Below are 22290 nucleotides of genomic sequence, written 5' to 3' on the forward strand. Positions count from 1 at the left end.
AGTAGAGCCGCTGCTCCTCCGCATCGAGAGGAGTCAGATGAGGTGGCTTGGGCATCTGATCAGGATGCCTCCTGGACGCCTCCCTGGTGAGGTGTTCCGGGCACGTCCAACCGGGAGGAGGCCCCAGGGAAGACCCAGGACACGTTGGAGGGACTATGTCTCTCGACTGGCCTGGGAACGCCTTGGGATTCTCCCGGAAGAGCTAGAAGAAGTGGCCGGGGAGAGGGAAGTCTGGGCATCTCTGCTCAAGCTGCTGCCCCCGCGACCCGACCTCGGATAAGCGGGAGACAATGGATGGATGGATGGACAAACTTTGATCTGAACACAGTGGAATGACTATAAAGCAAGAAAATTAAAAACAAGGAAAAATTCTGACTTGGCTATCACAGTCCCAGTGAGGCATAAAGGCCAGTTGCGTTTCTTGATACATTTCTGCTGAATAATTCATTGGCTGGAAGTGCTCAGTGTTAGTGTGTCAGAGAGAGGAAATGCAGCATTGTTCATACTGGCACAGAGTTTTATTATAATTACCTCCTTTGCTAAGACTGCCAGGGGTCCAGATTGTGTCCTATAACTAAACCTGCCCTTTTAATTACCTTGTTGATTTGTTGGGCCTCGCTTACCAGCCCAGCACGCCACAGCATGTAAAATCACTCTGACCATCACAGAGTTATAGAAGATGTGAAGGATGTCCCTTCCCCTATTAAAAGAACACGGTCTCCTAAGGAAGAAGAGCCTGATCTGCCCTTTATTATATAGTTCTGAGACCAGTCCAGCCTATCATTAATGTGGACCCCCAAGTATTTGCAGGAATGGACCACCTCTAATCCACTCCCTAAGTAGGGACCAGACATAGAAGCTGTTCGATGCAGCGAAAGTCATTAACCATGTTAATAACCAACAACTGATATTAAGATGCAGACAATTCTCTTTGATACAAGAGACAAAGTTCTCCACCCGATTCCTATACTCTGTATCATCTCCTTTATCAATACACCCTATAAGTGCAGAATTTTCAGAGAATTTCTGCAGGTGACATGACTTGGTGTTATATTTATAGTGTGGCAGATGGCTGGGTGTGGTCATCAGCCGCCTGCCTATTTAAGGGGCCGCCTCCCTGCAATCAAGGCTGGAGTCGAGTGAGGAGAAGGACAAGGTCGGAGAGGAGGCGGCGATGAGAGGCCCGAAGTGTGTGTGAGAAGAAAGAGAAAGTGTGATGGCTGTGGAAGAAGCCGGGACTGAGAGAGGTGGCTGTTGGAGAAGCCTGGACTCTGGGAGACTGTGGGGGTTTGGTGGTGGTGCACTTAGGATTGTTTATAATAGTGTAAATAAATGTGGGGTGATCGCTATAGATGAGTCTGCCTGTCTGTGTCCGGGCCGTACTCATTCACAGTGGCGTAGTCGGCAGGATGCTCCACCTGGGTCAAGGTGGGGACCTGTATTGTTTAAATTTTCTGTGGAAGGCCCGGCACAGCAGGGGAGCTCACCCACGTGCCGCAGGGGTGGCGTGCACCCAACCCCGCAGAGAACTGTAGTGTCGCAGACCATTAGCGGTCCGCTGTTGGACTTTATGTTTCAGGGGCGGCTCAAGGACGCAGCGGCAGCAAGAGGAGCTGCCGAGAAGGAAGGGCTGCAGCTAGGACAGCCGCAGCAGCTGCGGAGTTGCCCAGGAGCTCGTCCCCGTGTGTGGAAGGAGGACGAGATGGCTGCCGACCGGAAGTCCCTCCTTGCGACAGGCACGGGGTTGGACAACGTGTCCTGTGTGCCCGCCAGCGATTGGATGGAGGCGGTACCAGGGAATGTCCATCCCGTGCCAGCCAGAAACCTGAATGGGCCGGAGGAAAAGGCCCATAGAAAGCAGTCGGCGAGTGGCGCTGCTGATCAGGTAAGCACACCGTCGACTGCCTTTCTCTCCCTGGCAGCAATTCTGCAGCAGTTGGAGGAATCCCTTCTGCTGGTCGGATTGCCGCCACCTGAGCGATGTGCCCTCCGGGCGGAGACGCAAGTATCAGGAGGGACGGCAGGCGTGCCAGCACAAGCGCCGCTGGCGAGAGAGGAACGGTGCAACGCTGGACCTTCTGACCGGGGAAGCACAGCGGGGATGGTGAGTAGGACCGCCCCCGTAAAGCTACAGATGACGGCGGGGCAGGGTCTGTCCTTTTACAATAGGCAGGCTCGAACCGCCGCGGCGTCCCAAAGTAAGAGGAGGAGTCAGAGAAAGAAAGCTGGCTCCTCCGATATGGGAGGACGTGTTGCTTGGGTGCACACGTCCCACAAAGGGCCGCCCTCTGCCGAGGCAGAGGGAAAACCCGCAGGCTGGGAGGCAAAATGAGAGTGTGCTCCAGTTGACAGTCCCGTGGCGGGGACCACAGAGATCTTGGATGGGGAGGCCGAGAATGAGTAGAATCGGGGTAATGGTCGGAGTGGAGAGCGTTGGCCCACGCACAGAGAAAGCGCGAGAGGCGCCGCATCAGGGCAACGTCTCCACCCCTTGTTTTTCTTTTTATTATATAGGTCCGGGCCCTGGGATGAAATGTATCGACCTGCCGCCGAGGAAAATCTGTCCTCGCGGGACGGGCTGCTGGCCCCGTGGGGTCTCAGCGTGCGGGGGAGTATTGTGGCAGGTGGCCGGGTGTGGTCATCAGCTGCCTGCCTATTTAAGGGGCCGCCTCCCTGCAATCAAGGCTGGAGTCAGGTGAGGAGAAGGACGAGGTCGGAGAGGAGGTGGCGAGGAAAGGCCCGAAGTGTGAGTGAGAAGAAAGAGGAAGTGTGATGGCTGTGGAAGAAGCCGGGACTGAGAGAGGTGGCTGTTGGAGAAGCTTGGACTCTGGGAGACTGTGGGGGTTTGGTGGCGGTGCACTTAGGATTGTTTATAATAGTGTAAATAAACGTGGGGTGGTCGCTATAGATGAGTCTGCCTGTCTGTGTCTGGGCCGTACTCATTCACAATAGTTTGAAGTGTGCAGAGTGAAGATCAAAGGAGACAGGACTGTTCCTTGTGGTGCTCTAGTGTTGCTCACATCCATATCAGAAACACATTCCTCTGTTTTACTTTGAGAGATGACTACTTTTGAACTTTACTATGTCCTAAAAGAATATGTTTGGTGGGGAGAATGTAACCCTATTGTGTCCATGAACTGTATAATCAAATGTGTGTTAGCTAGTCTACTTTTCTTGTGTTCTCTGTGGCCTAACATTTTTTAGGCAAAGATATGGTAAATAATTTGATGTACTGGGGCAATGTAGTCTTCGCTATTCAATCAAATAAAAACACGGAGTCATATGTTGTAAAATGTTTGCACATGTGTGGTACTGGTTGTGCAGTACCATAAAATGCCATATGCTGTTCGTCTGAGTAAAAATGGTGCACAGATTGGGTAAGGATGCAGATTGGGTAGGTAGAGTCCCTATTACCTTTGCAGGGCATTCCTTGTACCCTGGGTTTTGCAGTGTCCTTCCTGGGTGTGTCCTTTGGTTGATGTCAAGGACCTTGGAAAAAGAAAAACATGCTCCTCAGGCATCAAGACTTCCTCATCCATTTCCTTGAGCTTGGCCAGTGCTCCCAGAGCCAAACCGTTTCATTTTTCTAAATTAAGTGGTTCCTAAAATTTCATTGTTGACCCTACTGCTGCCACATACTGAAGGTTTTTTTTTCCATTTGTCAGAGGACAGACCTATACCTAGACCTAACCCAGCCACAGGGGATTTCCATACTGGATCGGTCGAGGCCCAGGTTGACAACGGCAACCACCAGTACTGTAAGCCAACAGGGTGCTGGTGGAAATTGGGCTACTGTTGGCTGAAGAAGGTGAAGCAAATGGGGGAGATGTGTCTGGAGGCAAGAGGACAGGAGGAAGGTAAAAAGAGTGGAACTGAGGGTAGGAACTTTGAATGCTGACAATATAATTGGTAAGGGGACAGAGTTAGCAGATATGATGGAGAGAAGGAAGGTTGATATATTGTGCGTGCAAGAGACTAAATGGAAGGGGAGTAAGGCCCGGTGGCTCGGAGGAGGATCCAAATTGTTCTATCATGTTGTTAATGGGAGGAGAAATGGGGTGGGGGTTATTCTGAAGGAACAGCATGTCAAGAGTGTTTTGGAGGTAAAAAGAGTGTCAGACAGAGTGATAATTATGAAGCTAGAAATTGAAGGTGTGATGAGTGTTGTTAATGCATATGCCCCACAAGTTGGGTGAACAATGGATGAAAAATAGGATTTCTGGAGTGAGTTGGATGAAGTGATGGGCAGTGTACCCAATGGACAGACAGTGGTGATTGAAAAGGATTTCAATGGACATTTTGGTGAAGAGAACGGAAGAGATGAGGAGGTAATGGGTAGGTATGGTGTCAAGGAGAGGAATGATGAAGGTCAGACGATAGTGGATTTTGCAAAAAGGATGGGCATGGCTGTTGTGAATATGTATTTTAAGAAGAGGGAGAACATAGGGTGACATACAAGAGTGGAGGAAGATGCACACAGATAGAGTATATCCTGCTCAGGAGGGTCAATCTGAAGGAGACTGAAGACTGCAAAGTGGTGGCAGGGAAAAGTGTAGTTAGGTAGCATAGGACAGTGGTCTGTAGGATGATGTTGGAGATCAAGAAGAGGAGAAGGAGAGTGAGGGCAGAGCTAAGGATCAAATGGTGGAAGCTGAAAAAGGCAGACTGCAAGGTTGAGTTCAGGAAGAAGGTGAGACAGGCACTGGGTGGCAGTGAAGAATTACCAGACAGCTGGGCAACTACAGCAGAAGTAGTAAGGGTGACAGCAAGAAGGGTGCTTGGTGTGACATCTGGACAGAGGAAGGAAGAAAGGGAAACCTGGTAGTGGAATGAGGAAGAGCAGGAGAGTATACAGAGGAAGAGGTTGGCGTAGAAGTGGAATAGTCAGGGAGATGCTGAAAGCAGACAAGAGTACAAGGAGATATGGCGTAAAGTGAAGAAAGAGGAAGCGAAGGCTAAAGAAAAGGTGTACGATGAGTTGTATGAGAAGTTGGACATTAAGGAGGGAGAAAAGGACCAGTACAGATTGGCTTGGAAAGATGTGCAGCAGGTTAGGGTGATAAAGGATAAGGATGGAAACATACTCATAAGCGAGAAGGGTGTGTTTAGAAGATAGTAAAAGTACTTTGAGATGCTGATGAATGATTATGAGTGATTATATAAATATGAAGATACTAGCTGTGCCTAAATTAAAAAGGTGAAAGGGATCCATCTACGAATAGGCTGGTGTACTGTAGCCAAAGTAAACATTAAGAATTTGTTATCAAACTACAGTACACAAGATTAAGTAAAGAAAATAACTTGAAAAAATTAAAATTATTATTTTAGTCTTAAATTAGTGCTCATGCATGCAGTATAATTTATGCCATAATTTTCTGTTCTTTTATAAATAACATTTCATGAAGCACTTTGGTGAAAATCCTGTATTAACAGAGTACACAGTTATAGATATATTAGTTTAATTCATGCTTGTTGCTCCTTTGCTCAGATGATGTGGTCTTGAAATCAGCTCAGTTTTGTCTTTTCTGTTTTTGAACTTAAAAAGGTTTCAAGGTGCTTACATGATTTTATTATCTTGCCTAATATGCTTCAAGAAGGGCCATCACTGTGTAAATTGTTTCTTTGGAATTAAAGTGATACATTACATAGACGGAATCCAAATATTGAAAAAAAATGTACTCAACAGCATTAAAGTTTAAGAAATAAATTATTACCAGTGTTTGTACAACCAAACTGTGGACAAAAATGTTTATTTCTCCTAAATCACATTATCATTTTGTATTATTTAACATTTGAGCCTAACCAGTATTAATGTTACATACAGCAGACAGTATATCTAGTATAAAATCATGGCACCTTGAATTAAGAATAATACCATATAAAATGCACATGAAAATGTTTTTAAAAATACACTGAAAAATTCATCTCTTTTAATTTTCAGTATCATATAAATTCAGCATCCTGCTTTTGAATCCCACATCCATCGGTTGCTCATGTGGAGTCTGTACATTTCCAGAGATGTGCAGGATAGGTTAATTGATGAATGTAAATCGGAGGTCTGCAAAGTCGACTCAGGAGGGCCATTGTGACTGCATTTTTTTATTCTACAACACAATATTGACTTGACGTGGAAGAATGAAAAAACTAACAAGCCATAAAACAGTAAGATCTGTTAATGGCAAGGATTTCTATCTAATTAAGCAATCAATTGCTTAAAAAAACCAAAAACCTACAGCCCACCAAGACCAACTTTGCAGACCCCTGCTCTAAACATATCCATGTATGAATAGGTATAGGCATGGATGTGTGTGCCCTGCAATGGACTAATGTCCTGTCTAGGCCTGTTACCTGCCTTCTGCTTCTGGGATAGACCTTGGCATCCAGTGATAGTGAATTGCACCAAGCAGGTTTATGGAAAGATGCTATTATTGTGCATTGACAGGACTAATCCAAAAAAGTCTGTCTTGGTAAGGCATGCTGATTAAAATTGACAAAGCAAAACAGGGGGCATTTGTATGTCACGCCAAGGTTTCCTTTACTGTATATGCAAGTCAAACACATAAGTTTTTGGTAGATAGATTGCACTTTTCAGCTGACCACTGACATATATCAATTATGCTTTTATGCAGTTTGAACTTGTAGTTTCCAATAAAAATAATCACTCAAAAAAGATGTATGCATTCTTTTTGACTTAAAAAATTGCCACATAATAAAAAGGGAGAAGTGGAGGTAAATGTGTATTATGACAGAACAATATCAGTTTACTTTGCAAATGAATTACATGAGCATCTGAACCATGCAGCCACATGAAATGTTTCTGAATTAACCACATAAGCAAAATAAAAGGCTTGCACTAACCACCAAATGGTGCAGGTTAGCTGCACAGCTCTTAGGTATGGCAGTGGGTATCAAAGTGTAAAATTTAGAAATTCAAGAAAATCTCTAAAGACAAACTTGCGACTGTAATGTGAAGTTCAAAAAAACATCAGAAAAGAACATGTAAAAATCAAAATGAAGAAACGCAAAAAAGCAGGTCAATATTTTAATAGAGGCCAGTTAGTTACTGCAAGGGTTATTTATAGTACACATTACATATTAATATGATATTCTATAGGTGCATATAATGTGAGAATTAAATCAGAAGGTATGGATTAATTCATAACAAGACACCTTATTAAAATCACCTGAAGGAAAATGCAATTAATTAAACATTATCTGCAACCACTGTTATTTAGCAAAAGATAAAGAATAAATTGATACAAAATAAGGTAATTTCAGAGAGAGTGGTAAATTATTCTGTGGATAATACACAACAATTTCAAAAGGTAGAAAGAGCCATTGCTTTTCATATTGGGTAAAAAATAATTAACTGTACATTGATAGAATATTTCTTGGATTCAGACAGACCTTGGGCAGCAAGGTGGTGCAGTGATTAACAATGCATATCAGCACAGTCACTATCTGTAGGGTGTTTGCATGTTCTCATACTGCTTGAGTCGTTCCAAGTCTCAAACGCATGCTCAGTACTAGCCCTGGTATGAGGGAAGGTGGGGGTGTGTGGAATAATGTTCTATGGTGGCCTGGTAGCATGTACAGGCTTGGTTCTCACTCTGTCTATGATACTGTTGAGATGTAGGCCATCTCCTGTGAGGTGAAAACTGAGAAACACAGGATCAGAAAAACCGAAGAGTATGGTAATACCCATATGGGGCAGATCTCAGTAGCCAAACTGAAACTGCTAGCATCATATAAACAGAAACTATTTAGTACTATGTTCATGTTAACTACATAATTTCAATGTTCACTAAATATCCAAACAGACATTTTAGGGCTTTTTCAGGCATATATCAAACAAACAGTATACCCAAAACTCAAACTTCTTTACTCACAATTTCCTGGTCTAATTACACCTGAATGAGAGCAATAGAAAGACAAGAGGGTCCAACTATTGCCAAGAACAACAATTAGGGCTGCCATTCCACCTAATACTTTGTATATGATTTGCAAAGTCTGCACACCTCAGCCAGAAAATGATCCACAGTCCAGCAGCCACTGCTTCACCTGTGTGACACCTGCAGAGTTTAGGAAATAAAGTCCAGTAGTACAATTACTGAATACATATGGCAAATTATGTATTTCCCATTATTAGCTGAAAACACGCAAGTCCATAAAGCACAAAGTTTCTCTCAAGTGGATAATTAATTAAAACTTCTAGTTATCACAAAAAGCTTAATTGCTTATTGGGATGATTCATCAGATAATATCTGTCATGGAAAAAAAATACAATTATATGATAAAGTGACAAAGTATCTCTGACAGAGGAATTAATGCAATGTATAGTGATTTAAATTCTTCCAGAAGAGAATAAATGTTATTGGAATTATAGTTTTATGGTACAAGCCTAATATATATATATATATATATATATATATATATATATATTTATATATTTATATATATATATATATATATATTATATTGTACATACATACTGTATATGTATATTTTAAGTATGCATACATACATATATATACAATACAGTATACAACAAGTAAAGCTTTTCGTTCCATGGTATTATTTGTTCTGTGAGTTTAGTTGTTTGCAAATTCCCAATGCATCCCAGATTTCACATATTGAATAGCTGCATCTAGACATATGTATCCTGAAGACACCATTCAGGCAACTTTGTGTATTTTGGTGCATGGATTATGGAGGAGGAGAATGCTTATTGTGTAGAGGATTTGCTGTGGCGGACTGTAAGCTTTTATAATGGCTGCTTTGACTTCTTTGAGAGAGAGAGAGAGAGAGAGAGAGAGAGAGAGAGAGAGAGAGAGAGAGAGAGAAAACTTGATAACCTTTTTTGTAATGTAGCAAATGGCTGGAAAATGCATTTGACAGCTTTGCACCACTGATGTGGTGTTTCTGAGAAGGTATTAAGGTATAGCTACTGTAGCAAGGGCTTCTATGCTAGAAATTCAATTTATTTTTCCCAATGCTGCTCTTTTTTAATTCTCTCCAAATGACTTAACTGCTTACTAAACATCATAGTTGAAGAGAGCTTGATTCATGTTGTTCTGTCTATTTTTAACCATCCTCTGTGGAAGCTGCCTGGCAAATTCAAGACATTTTTTATGTGCAGTTTTTGTTCAGTTACGTAACAGTAAAAGCTGAAATGTTTATTTGCACTAATGGCAACAGCTGTTTCCTGTAGTCATACAGGATAATCTTGTGGTTTTACTGTTTGCAGGTAAAACCACCTACAGATCCAAGTCTGAAAACCAGTTAATGACTTATAAAAAAAAAAACAAACACATGCACACAAGGCTGTACCTTGGATGACTCTATCTTCTCAAAGGGCAAAAAATAAAACTAGCTCATATATTCCTCTTTATATACTGTAAAGTCAAGTGTTGTTTTTGTTAACACTTAACCAATATTTTCTATACATCCATTTCACACACCAGCTTATTCAAGCTTAGCCTCACACAGAGCTCAAGGCAAGAATCACATACAGATTAAATGTCTGTCTACTGTGTGTCTACATTCACACTGGACCAATACTTGATGGTTAGCCTAGCTCACATATTTTTGATACATGGAATGAAACCAGATATCCTGGAGAGAAACACATATGGACACATTAAGAACAAACTGACTCTACACAGGAGTGATTAGACAGGGATTCAAGCTCAATCTCCCACAGTATGGAGACAACAGCTTTAACAACCCAACAATGTTTTCAACTTTAAAACAAAATTCAAATACTAAAAAAGTAGTAACCAGTTATCATATGCTAGTAACAGCTTGTTTAACACAATATTCCTTCCCTGCTGGTAAAGACATACACATCCAAAAAAAAAAAAGTAGTCAGAATTTCTATTCGTCACACATACTGAAGATTCTGGGCTAGAGTGGAATAGTTTAAGACATGCATGTTAAATATATTGAGTCCAAATCCAAATCTGCTGGGAACAAGCAAGACCTCAGCAATATCTGTTGCTATTATGAGGTACAGGTATGTTAAGCCGAACAAGGTTTGATAGTAATTATCTGCCATTAGTTTAATTTTACAAAAAAAATAAAGGAAGCACTTTCATTATCCTGTTCCTGAGAACTTTGTGTGCACATTTTGAATGATTTTTTTTATTTTTCTTGGGGGGAAAACTGTTTGATGCCTGGCATGGTATTTTGGTAGGAGCTTCCCCCCATTGGCTTTCATGAATATGAGAGTACAGTAGCTAATGTTTATTGGTTTAACTAATAATTGTCCAGAAGTTTGATGCATAGCCATCTGGGGCTGCAGCTTTTCTGCTTTACAGAAATTTAGCAGCATCCAGGATCTCATGAAGCATTAAATGTCTATCCAGCTCATCTTTATATGATTGTTTGAGCTGTAGAATTTTTTATTTTATTTAAAGTATCTTTAGTGGATGCATAATTTTCTTTGTTATAATTTTTTATTTGTAAAAAATCAGAGGAATATTATAATAAACATAAACATAAAAATACAGCTACAAAAATCAAATTACTGAAAATAATCATCTGACAGATGGCTATTTTATCTGCCAAAAGCACCGTCCAATATGTGCACATTCACCCACACTTTTTTCATGTAGGATATAATTTCTAAAACAGGTTAAAAGTGCACACCATATTGTTTTCTATATGTCATCATACTTTTTTCAGTTATTCAGTTGTATGATACATGGATTTTAGGCTCATGAGATTAAAAATGTGAAACAAATCCTGGGTTATATATGTCTTGATGACTGCAGTTCAGTTTAGGAGAGGTTAAAAGCCTGACCTGTTCAATGCCATTGCCCATATATGCAACCAGTGCAGTGTGCCGATTTGATCTACATACGTGAAGAAGTTCAGATGAGAGATTGCACAACTATTACTGAGTGGAATGCTAAAGTTGAAAGGTTTTAATGTTTCCAACCCAAGCAAACAGACACTAGAGACTTGATGAAAGTATTAAAAATGTAGAATCAGAATATATGAAGGTGTTGCCAGCTATCCCTTTAAAATATTATAATATCTTCAACAAGGAATACAGGGAAACGGTCTGGAAATGGCAACACACAATTATAATTATGCCACCAAAAATAAAAACTGACAAAAATATTAAAATTTAAACTAAAACATGTAAACAAGACATTGAAATACTCATTGAATTATTCCACAATCCTGTATAGAGAGATATATTACATCCTCCTTGTTAATGTTCACTAATTCAGCAACAAAAATTATTCACTCTGTTACCAACACCCTAACGCCGATTTATACTTGTGTTGTGCTCTCTCTAAGGCTGTGCTATTGAAAGCAGTTTATATTCTTTGTATTGCACCATGCCACAGGCACATGCCTGAATGCTAGTTGGCAGTGTCTGGAGTATGCAATTAAATCAGAAGATCCATTAAAATACAAGCAATTTTTGCCCTTCAAGATCACCGGTTCTCTTGCTACACATATTCTTCCATACGCAAACATGTTTGTCTCTCACATTTATTCACTTTTTCATATATGTATTTGCCGACTTCCAAACTGGAAGACAAACAGAAATGCATTTCACAGAATATGTAGTTAGCAAACTGACCAATCAGAGTCATATGGTCTGTGTACGGTTTGGGTTGATGTGATGCGTAGTCACATTTTTGAGAAAGTGCACATCAGGCTACACTTAGGTATGCTGTAAGCTATGTCGATGACAGCATACCTATGGTGTAGGCTTGCTGTACAAGTATAAATTAGCCTTTATGCCGGTGATTGCAACCAGGCGAACTTCAGAATCAACAAACTCTGTTCATTTATGAACATGTTTTTGATACGGTTATCTCACCTCATTTTTGTTTTTTAACATTTTAATTGGCATAACATCCTTTAAGCTGCTTAATTCAATTCAGGTGGTGGCATTTCAGTCCATATCATAGCACTAGAAAAAAAGCTGAAAACCTCAATGTTTGCTCACATTTACATTTTCCAAATAAGCAATGTTATATGGTAGGTAAGCAGATACTCAAGCAAATACTTGCAGGTTCATCTCGCAAAACATCACATAAATGAAAGGGAAACTGAAGTGGTTAAGGCTAATTATAGCCACATCTACAAAACTATGAGAACTAAATTAACACAGAACATAAGAAATTTGACAAATGAGAGGAGACCCTTCAGTCCATCAAGATCGTCTGCTCAGTTAAGTTCTTCTTCTTCTTTCGGCTGCTCCCGTTAGGGGTTGCCACAGCGGATCATCTTCTTCCATATCTTTCTGTCCTCTGCATCTTGTTTTGTTACACCCATCACCTGCATGGACCTCTTTCACCACATCCATAAACCTTCGCTTAAGCCTTCCTCTTTTCTGGCAGCTCTATCCTTAGCATCCTTCTCCCAATATACCCAGCATCTCTCCTTGGCACATGTCCAAACCAAAACAATCTCGCCTCTCTGACTTTGTCTTCCAACCGTCCAACTTGAGCGAACCCTCTAATGTACAGTACTCATTTCTAATCCTATCCATCCGCGTCACACCCAGTGGAAATCTGAGCATCTTTAACTCTGCTACCTCCAGCTCTGTCTCCTGCTAAGTTAAGCTGTCCCAATATCTCATCCAGATACTTCTTAAAGGTTGTCAAGGTTTCTGCTTCAACTACATGTCTCAGTAATTTGTTCTAGAATCCCACAATTCTTTGCATAAAGAAGTGCTTTCTGGCTCCAGTCCTAAAAGCACTTCCCATTAACCTTAATCTGTGTCCTCAAGTGTGTGATTTACCATTAAACTGAAAGAATTATTTCTGCTGGATCTACTTTATTAATGCCTTCTGAATTTTGAAAACCTGGATTAGGACCCCATATAGTCTCCTATGCTCAAGACTAAACAGCTTTAATTCTCTGAGTCTGTCAGAGTACGACATGTAGTTACGTCCTGGGATTCATGTAGTTGCTCTCTTCTGTACAGCTTCAAGCACTGCTATGTTTTTGTTTTTAGCGTGGTGACCAGAACTGAAAACAAAACTCTAGATGCAATCTCATTAGTATGTTATATAGTTTAGAGCATTGATTAATATTCAGCAGTTTTTGTAACATATCCTAACACTTTATTCATCTTTTTTACTGAAATGGGAATCAGCAATTTCACATTAGGTAGAAATTGCTCAAAATTCACATAGATGTTAAAAAAAATACAAACTACTTTGGCATAAATTATTTTCTTCGGAGTCCAAGATTTTTATCATTTTTGGAAGTTTTGTAATCAGACAGGTTGTTTTTTGGGCAGATTAAGCCAATAGGAGTTGCTGTGCTTCACTGGGCTGAACAAGTGTTTTTTTTTTTTTTGGACAAAAAAATTGTGTTCCTAAGAATTACTTATTAATGCTCCGGAATCACTTCAGTTTTTTTTTTGTCTGTTGCCTCCTGATTCACTGGTACAAGAAACCCCCCACAAATGATATAGACCCTTACACTCATCTTGATGTCTGGTTGTGCAAAATGTTAATCTTTTTAGGGCTTTTCTACACCGCACAGGACTGGCAGCTGACAGTAGACTTGGGCAGGCAGCTCAAGTTTCCTGAGCACATCACCAAGACTACCCTTAGACCAGATGTTGTTCTGGTGACAGAAACTACAAAGAGTGTAGTTATGCTGGAACTCACCATGCCATGGGAAGACTGAATGGAGGATGCATTTGAGAGCAAGAGAGTGAAGTACAAGGGCTTAGTCAATGACTGCACCAAGCAAGCCTGAAAGGTGCTTGCTCGTGAAGGTAGGATGTACAGGCTTTGCGGGAAAATCTCTCTGCAGGGCTTATACTGTACTAGACATCATAGGCGAGAGGAGGAAGAGGACCATATATAATAGCACTGAGGCAGCAGAAAAAGCTTCAAAGTGGCTCTGACTCAAGAGAGCAGATCCGTGCAAGAAGGCTGCTAGGGCACAAGCTGAGGCTTGAACAACCTCAGCTGGGTCGCCCGAGTGTGGGTGTCTGATGTTCGAAGGATCCAAAACACCCAATGACCTCAGGTAACATCACTGATGATGTACCCTAGCTTGCATCAGAAGATGTATCATAGCAATGGACTCTCCTGTATTTTTGGCCCACTAGACCCGAAAACCCCTATAATTTTAGGCCGTTTTGGGACCATAGTTGCAGGAAAGTGTGCCCTTATGATGAAGAGTAAGACAATAGGTATCTTCTGCAAAAATGATCAGAAGCACCTGAAGCTGTGCATACCACATCAACCAGCTCCAGGAGTTTACACGTTAAAGGAATGCAAGGGATCAAAGTTACTCCTTTTCACAAAACTTTGAAAACATGGGGATAAGTAATATTAAGGTTACCATATGTATGGATTTCTCCAGAAATGTCCTCATTTTAGGCACCTATCCAAGAAGTTTTTACAAACCTTTCAGTTTGTCTGGGTTTTTCACATGGCAGCTCTTTGTTCCCAACTTAGTTTACATTTTTTTCCAATTCACATTCTTTTTTTAAAGTTTTACCTACCATATAATTCTTAACAAACATCAGATGAATCCACAAAGGTGCCCGGGCATCTACCCCTACCCAGTCTCACATGGAAAGAAACTCTAAACTCCACTTCCCTTACATGGAGTAAATAATTTTTTATTTGTGTCTTCTTTTTTGGCTCATGGAATATGGTAACCCTAGGTGATATAGCTATGTGGAGTGTCATTTTATGATATTTCAAGATTGCTGATTACGAATAAGTTTGATTGCTCATTCATTACCAGTGGTCCTAGCCCTCTAAGATCCATCCCCAGAAGGTTAAAAGAATGACCAGTTTCAAACATAAGCATGCAGGGTATTATTTCAGACTATCTCAAGGTCAGTGATTACGAAGATTATATTATTTTGAATCCTTAATAAGGATCTAACCCACTTTGGACCTCTAGCAAAGGGTGAAAAATGACAAACTTCTATTATAATCGAGTCTATTTAAACATTGAAGCACACATTCTAATATGCCAAATATTTCATACAACTATTCCTGTTTATTATGTACTTCTAATTCATGAAGTAAATTATCACAGTTTTTATGAACACCTACAATTAGGGTGTCATGTGCTAATTCGTATTTTATATATAACAAATTACAAAACGCCTTTAGACTCAACCACTACTTAAAATAAAGGCAAATTAAAATCTTTTTGATACTTTGTAATAGAATGTGTTAGTAAAATGAACACAATAAGCATTTCAAACCAGAAATCCATTATATAATAACTGATTTAAAATATAAACTAGAACGTATAACGAATGTTCAGATGTACCGGACTAAAATAAATATGCAACAAGTCGCAACTGAAAACGAGCTGCTGACCCAGGGCAGAGAGCCTTTCTGAAGTATTGCCATTGCGTCCGTATCAGATGAACGTCGTCTGCGGTCCTTGGATTAAAAAAAGCGTGAAATTCTATAAATAAAACAGAGTAACTCATTCTTCTTTACCCCCCACCCCCCGTTTGAGGGACGTTAATCCACGTTTCGAATCGCATTTGACTTTTCCTTGCTTTGCTTGGAAAAATCAAACTTAACTTTTTTGTTAAAGAATTTTATCCAATATCCGTGGAAGTCGTGGAGTGCAGAAAGGAGAAAAGGTATAAAGTGGCGACGCGCGCAAAGGGAGTCGCGTGAAATTTCTGCTGGATAGGAGCCGCGCCAGGCCTACTCAGCTGCTTTCCGAGATGCAGGAGAAACTCTTCAACACACAAATAAAAAACAAAACACACACTGAGAAAACAGCCGCACTCATTAATACTAGCTGTTACCAATTGCTCTCAGTGTCTGGACGAGGAAACTGCCAAAGGAAAGGAAAGGCAAAGCCCAAAGCTGTTGATTCATTTGGCGGGTACACCCCACCCCCTTGAACTCGTCGCCGTTTTCCAAGAGCTTTCTACTGCAGAGCAGCAGCGCATCCACGCCTGGCGATTACCTGGCGTGTCTGGTCTACGCCCCACCCTCTTTACCTTACATGGCAAGTATGTGGCCTCGTGATTGACAGCGGGCAGCAGCTGCTAAGACATGGCGGATCTGTCGGGTTTGTGGGAAAGCTCTTTGGAGAGTTAACGTTACTTTTATTCAGTTCTGCGGTTGAAAGGAGTTTAAATAAGGATCGGGAAGAGGTGGGGGAAAATACCCTAAGTGGGTAGACATGTGTGGCTTAGGGAGGCTTAGGGGAAAAAGCGAAATGTAGGACTTTTGAGAGCCGGAAAAAGAAATGCTATGCTGTTTCTTATTGCAGTCAACAGCCTTGGGCAACAAATATGGCTACTTGAGTCTCTTTGAATTTGTGATGAAAAGCTGCTACAAAAGCAAGCGTTCTTCAGCACGACAGCTGCGTCGTTCGCCAAGTCAGTGACTGTTAGCTCCTTGCGCGTTTACTGAGGTGGGGTTTTGAGTCTCTCTTTTTTTAACTACAAAAAAGCTGGGCGGTGAAGGTGCCGAGAGAAGAAGAGATGGAAGCAAAACATAAAGAGTTGTTAGATCAGTACCACCAGAACTTGATGGATTCCATAACGGACGCGGACGGGCTAATCGAGCTGCTGGACAAAGCGGGCACTCTGGGCCAGCTGGAGAGGTTCGAACTACAAAACAACTGCGCGACGAGCGCCGAGAAGATCGACCTCCTGCTGAAGATGCTTGTGAATAAGGAGAGGGACCATTTTGCAGACCTGTGCGAGGCGCTAGAAAAGACGCATCCCCACCTGTACTCTGCCCTGTTCGTGAACTTCGTGGGACCCGCCGATAACTCATCTGGTAAGACATCTGTCTGTCCGCAGCGCCCGAGGGTGTAGCACTGACCCGTCGATGCCCACTAAGCAGAGCTCACCTCTCGATGGAGATTGTTGTGATTGTACTGTTACTAGTGGCACGAATTTATAAGGAAAAAAATTAAAATGATCAAGTTGTACCTATTTATTTGATCACATAGTAAATTAAAAAAAATGAAAACCTGCTTAAAATAGTGTGCACGCTTTACTTCACTCTAGTTTTTTTCTTGTTAGCAAACAATACACAAAACTTGCTGTTTGCAACAGGCAGGTTTTTAGTAGTCTTGTATTAATCTTCCTAAAATAATGATAACCCCTGTAATCTGATTTTTCCGGTCAGAAAATGCAGTGCCATTTATTCATTCCTTCATTTTTTTTAATCCAAGAAAAATTCAGTCTTCATAGCCACATTGGAAACTGTAGAATCAAAAGAGATTTTTGGTTATTAACTAGATGCAAATAGCTGAATTTATTTTTATTTTTAAACATGCTTATTTTATATGTAATATATATGAGTGTATTGTTCTGTTACCTAATATTAACTTTAACTGTAATCATAATACAGTGCTGCATGAACAGAGAATCACATGCATTTTTGTGTCTGTTGCCTTTTGAATCTGACTTTTTGCTGTCAGGGTTTTTACCAAACCTGGCAGGCATGTGGGTTAAATTATCCCTTTTTGTCTTTTACAAATACGTGCATGATTTTAAATGTTAGAGTGTAGCATCTTAATTAAGGTGTTGTGGTATCTTGAGTGGTGAGCCCTTTTTCCTTTCAGTACTAGGTACCTGTGTTTGATTCCTCTCTCTCTCTGCTCATTTCTTTGGTGTCTGCTTGTTTTTTCTTGAGGTACTCTAGTTTCCCCTTTCATTGCAGATAACTCCATGTTAATTGATAATTTAGTGTTAAATCCATATTGGGTTTCAGTGAACATGGAGGCTTTGTGTATGTATGCCCTGCATTGGGCTGGCATATTATTTGGAATTGTTTACAGCTTCTAGGTTCCCACAATGAAATATGTACATTTTGGATGTATTTTGTGATTTGAGTGAGTTACATACATTGTACAATGTATTATGACAAAGATATGCTATCATAAAAGTCAATTTATAGCAAGCATATTTGTTGAATTCTGCATATCTCAAAAATTAAATTAGGCCTTATCTTTCCTTAAGTTTTGTTTCATTGACTGCAGTTCATATTGGAAGAACATGTATGATTGCGTACTGTATATTCATTATCCCCCTCGATCATTTCCATTTTGATAAGTATGATCATTCATTAACCGCCTATCCAATTACTGTTTTGTAATGTACAGTTCAAAGGAAGAACTATTGCTGTTCACTAAATACTAGTGAAACATAAAATAGAAATGTATGTAGGTAGTAAACTGAGCTGAAATTTATGTTCAAGAGGGATGGAATTAGAAACATGAGAAGTGAAGTGCAAACACTGAAAAAGTATCGGAAAAGTTTGATTTGAATGAACAACAACAACACTTTATTGCTTGTGTAGTCCAGAGTCACACAAGGAATGTCTCAGTGGGCTTTAACAGGCCCTGTTTTTTGACGGCTCCCCATTCTTGACTCTTTAAGAAGACAAGAAAAAACTCCCGAAAAAAAATTGAAGAAATCTTGGGAAGGGTAATTTTCAGAGAGACCCTGGGCATGCAATGGATGTCAAAAAAGAGGGTAAATGCATCACACAAAACAACACAAGTAATCCTCTTCACAGAGCTACGGTAGATGGCCAATCTCACACTGCTACCTCAGAAATACAATAGTACAAACTACTTTCATTAGATTAGATAAACTTTATTAATCCCATTGGGAAATTCAGATGCATATAATAAACAAGGATATAGACTCAGAGGATGAATAATACAGACAATCAATGAAAAAGAAAACTGTTGTTTTAAATATGCTATTTGTTTTGATGACTTTTGTTCTTTGTGTTTCTTATCCATATGGGTCTTGAACAAATTTTATTTCTGGGAATACAGTACTTAATTCTGTTTAGGTGATACTGTAGTTAAGACCTTTATTCAGGATTGATTCCTGTCTTGCACCCTGATGTAGCCAGGACATGACACCTCTCCTACAACCCTAAAACTGGATTAACCAGGTTTGAAAATGAATAGATGAACACATGGACAGATGTGCATTTATCATAAATTACATCAACAGGGAGATTTTCATGTCAAGTTCAGCTCAGAATCATTAGCTGTTTAACCAAGTTTGAATCTGGATGAAGTGTGCCTTCTTTATTACGACAACAACAAGAACATTTATTTCTGTAGCACTTGATGTAGCTCACATTGCTTTACAAGATGTCAAAGAAATAGTTGCAAGAAAAGAAAAACTAATCAAATTAGATAAGATTAATAATGAATAAGCATTTAAAAATAACTGCAGGCTTATATAACTTGTATATATAATTAGTGTAAAAGTAGAATACCTATATATAATATTGTATTATATGTCTTTAAAGATATGTCTGATGATAAGGTCAGATTGAGGGGAGGACAAAAAAAGTGCCCTCAGTGCTCTCTTTTATCTTCTGTGATTTGTAGTGTGTTGTATATTCTATATAATTAACAGAATTTGTAATAACTTTCCAAAGTATGGGCACGAGGTGCCATTTCTACCAAAGGTGTTTCCACTTCTGAATTCCTTCTGTAAAAGGGAGTGTGAAGTGAGTTTAGGGTTGGAGATCTTGGTTGACTGGGGGTGGCTTGAGCTGTACCCTTTTACGATCCTTATGCTGTGCTTTCACAAAGGAATATACTTAAGATGTACAATCACTTGAAAAATTATTTCACATTTGTGATTTTATATATAACTAATAATTAGCAGTATGACCGGAAATCAGATAAATCTATCCATTTTCAAACCCTCTTATCCCAAGCAGATTCATGGGGACACTGGATTCAGTACAGAACAGATTTTTCTTTGTCTTATTTATTCAGAAAGTAAGTCAACAGAAAGTAAGCCATGTATGGATAAAGCAAATAGTTTCTTACTGCTTCCTTATAAGTTAAAAGGTAATTAAAGCCGGGTGCTGCCAGGCTTTAAATCATACACAGAATATCACCTATTGGTTATCTATCTCCTGATATTTAAAACCACATAATTAAAAGGGGGTGTACATACATTTTCACATGGCTGTATGTGAACTAGTTTACATACATCCATAATTCAGAATACAGTACTAATCAGGTAAGACAAATGTGCTGCTAATCAAAAATAGTTGTAGAAAGGGCTCTTTCCATTTCTTACTTTATATATTGTACACATTATTTTTCTAGGTGCAACTTGGGTGTGTGCTGTAGAAAAGGATTATCTCTATACTGTACAAAGATATTAATTGCACCACATAAAAACCTTGCACATAGGCAAATGTTCCATTTTTATGAAAATACAGTCCAAACAGGCATTGGCAGTACTTAAGCAGTTAAAGCTTAATAGGGTTAGAGTTTAAAGTACTCTTTGATGTCTGTCAAGTAATGATTATATCCACTGAATATTAAACATTTTTTCCATATATGCCATCATGATCTGCTTTCACCAATTTAGGTAGGAATGCAAATTTTAATAACATTTTATAATTGATAATTGCATCTTAGACCAATTAATAACCATTTAGGAGACACCCAGGTTAATTACACAGAAAATAGTGTATGGTAAAATTCACAGAAATCGTTTTGTTTATGGAGTAGGTATGCTAAAGTTTATTTTAATGTTAATTAGAAATGTGTAAACTACTGTCTGTCTGTGTTCAGTTGTGAGCATAAATACAGCTCCAATTATATGGAAAGTATGATGAACAGCCTCTCTCTGATAGCACCAATGTTTGGGCATCCGTTTTTAGGTTTTTGCCATAGTTATGATATAGTTATGATACGTGTTAAATAAGTTGCTGTCTACATCTTGTAGTGTATGAGTGAAACCTGCTACCAAGGCCATGTTTTTGGGAGTATTTACAGTTTACAGATCAGCCATCACAAGTCAATTGTGTTTTCATGAAAGTACATAACCACTCTAGTTGGCCTCTCTACAAGGCTGTCACCTGTATGTCGGGTTGGAAAGGTGCTGCCTGCAGTACTATTGATTTCAGCTCTCAGTCTTCATTTATGTATTGGTATGTCGTTGTGTTTTCCCTTTCAGTTCTTACCACAGTCCAAAGGTCAGCTTTGAATTCAAGTTGTCTATTTTGCTTTATTTTTACTTCTTGTGTCATCTAGGTATAATGTTTCTTATATGTGGCATTGGCAAATGACAAAGATGGACAAAATACCAGTAGGTAGGCTATAAACTGGTTAGTTTTCACAATAAGGTGTTATTAGTACTACATATATTTAATTTTGAATATTTTAAACTTATGTCACTAGTCAATACAGTGATACCTTGAGATACTAGTTTAATTCGTTCTGTGACCGAGCTTGTAAGTCAAAATACTCTTATCTCAAATCAGTTTTCCCCATTGAATGAATTGAAATGCCATTAATCCGTTCCGGACCCCCAAAAAACACTGCAATGTTTTTGTTACATGTTTTTAAATAAGAAAAATGTACTTATAAATAATGAATATTGTATACAAACACAATACAATAGAATGTACTGCAATAAACTGGTTTTATTAAGTACAGTATAATGTACAGCATTTACCTTGGAGATCAGACAAGTTGAAGATGCTGACGGAGGTGGTGGAGAAAGACTGAACTGAATGTTATTCACTGATTTTTGCCCTTTTCGCCGCACCTTCCTCACTTTCATCTGCAAGGGTTTTCGAAAAAAAACCTGTCCAATGAGGTCTGTTTCATCCTCCCTTTCAGAATGTTTCTAAAATGCGTCATGCAAGTGTCAAGTGTAAGTGCAAGTGTAAATAGCGCAGTCGCGCACCCAGTTGAAACTTTTTCTGGGTGTTTCTTTTGAATAAAGTCTGAAAGGTTCTTCCACATTCCCAACATTTCCTTTATCTCACTTGTAGAGATAACTTCCTCCGCCTCCTCCGCGTCACTTATTTCTTGCAAAACCTCCGTGTGCTGCTGCGTGTGTAGCTTCTTTAGCTCCTCTGTTGTCAGTTCCTCAGAGTGCTCTTCGATGAGCTCATTGATGTCACCTTCATCCATGTCCATGTTCATGGTCTTGCCGAGGGATACAATCTCCTCCACCACTTCCGCTTCGGATTCAAGTCTGTCAAATTCCGTTTCAGACACAACCTCAGGCCACAGCTTCTTCCATGCAGAGGTCAATGTCCTCTTTGTAACACCCTGCCAGGCCAAATCGATAATTCTGAGGCATATCACAATGTTATAGTGATTCTTCCAGAACTCTCGAAGGGTGAGGTTTGTGCTCTCCGTCACCTCAAAGCAGCGGCGGCGGAACAGGTGCTTGGTGAAGAGCTTTTTAAAATTAGAAATCACCTGTTGGTCCATGGGCTGCAGGATAGGGGTGGTGTTGGGTGGAAGGTAGAGAACCTTTATAAACCTGAACTCTTCGAGGAT

The 22290-nt window shown here is 39.9% G+C and overlaps 1 protein-coding gene and 1 long non-coding RNA gene across 4 annotated transcripts in view; one reads left to right on the top strand and one right to left on the bottom strand.

Moving 5' to 3' along the window:
- LOC127526831 (uncharacterized) overlaps positions 1-15921 on the bottom strand; it is a 36989-nt gene extending 21068 nt beyond the window's left edge. The window contains exons 1-2 of the long non-coding RNA XR_007934271.1: positions 15782-15921; positions 8019-8072 (exon numbers count right to left, since the gene is read on the bottom strand). This is a non-coding gene — a long non-coding RNA (uncharacterized LOC127526831). The remainder of the gene's footprint in view (positions 1-8018; positions 8073-15781) is intronic.
- A 112-nt stretch (positions 15922-16033) lies between these two features.
- The window catches only part of dlg5a (discs, large homolog 5a (Drosophila)), a 240053-nt gene continuing 233796 nt past the window's right edge, over positions 16034-22290 (top strand). For 2 of the 3 annotated variants that reach the window (XM_051923726.1, XM_051923727.1), the window contains exon 1: positions 16034-16769. In XM_051923726.1, the coding sequence (XP_051779686.1) occupies positions 16469-16769 (301 nt within the window). In that variant the 5' untranslated portion in view covers positions 16034-16468. The remainder of the gene's footprint in view (positions 16770-22290) is intronic. The other variant, XM_028795545.2, reaches the window with a different exon arrangement.

Source organism: Erpetoichthys calabaricus, chromosome 2, assembly GCF_900747795.2.
Source record: "Erpetoichthys calabaricus chromosome 2, fErpCal1.3, whole genome shotgun sequence".
NCBI classification, from domain to species: domain Eukaryota; kingdom Metazoa; phylum Chordata; class Cladistia; order Polypteriformes; family Polypteridae; genus Erpetoichthys; species Erpetoichthys calabaricus.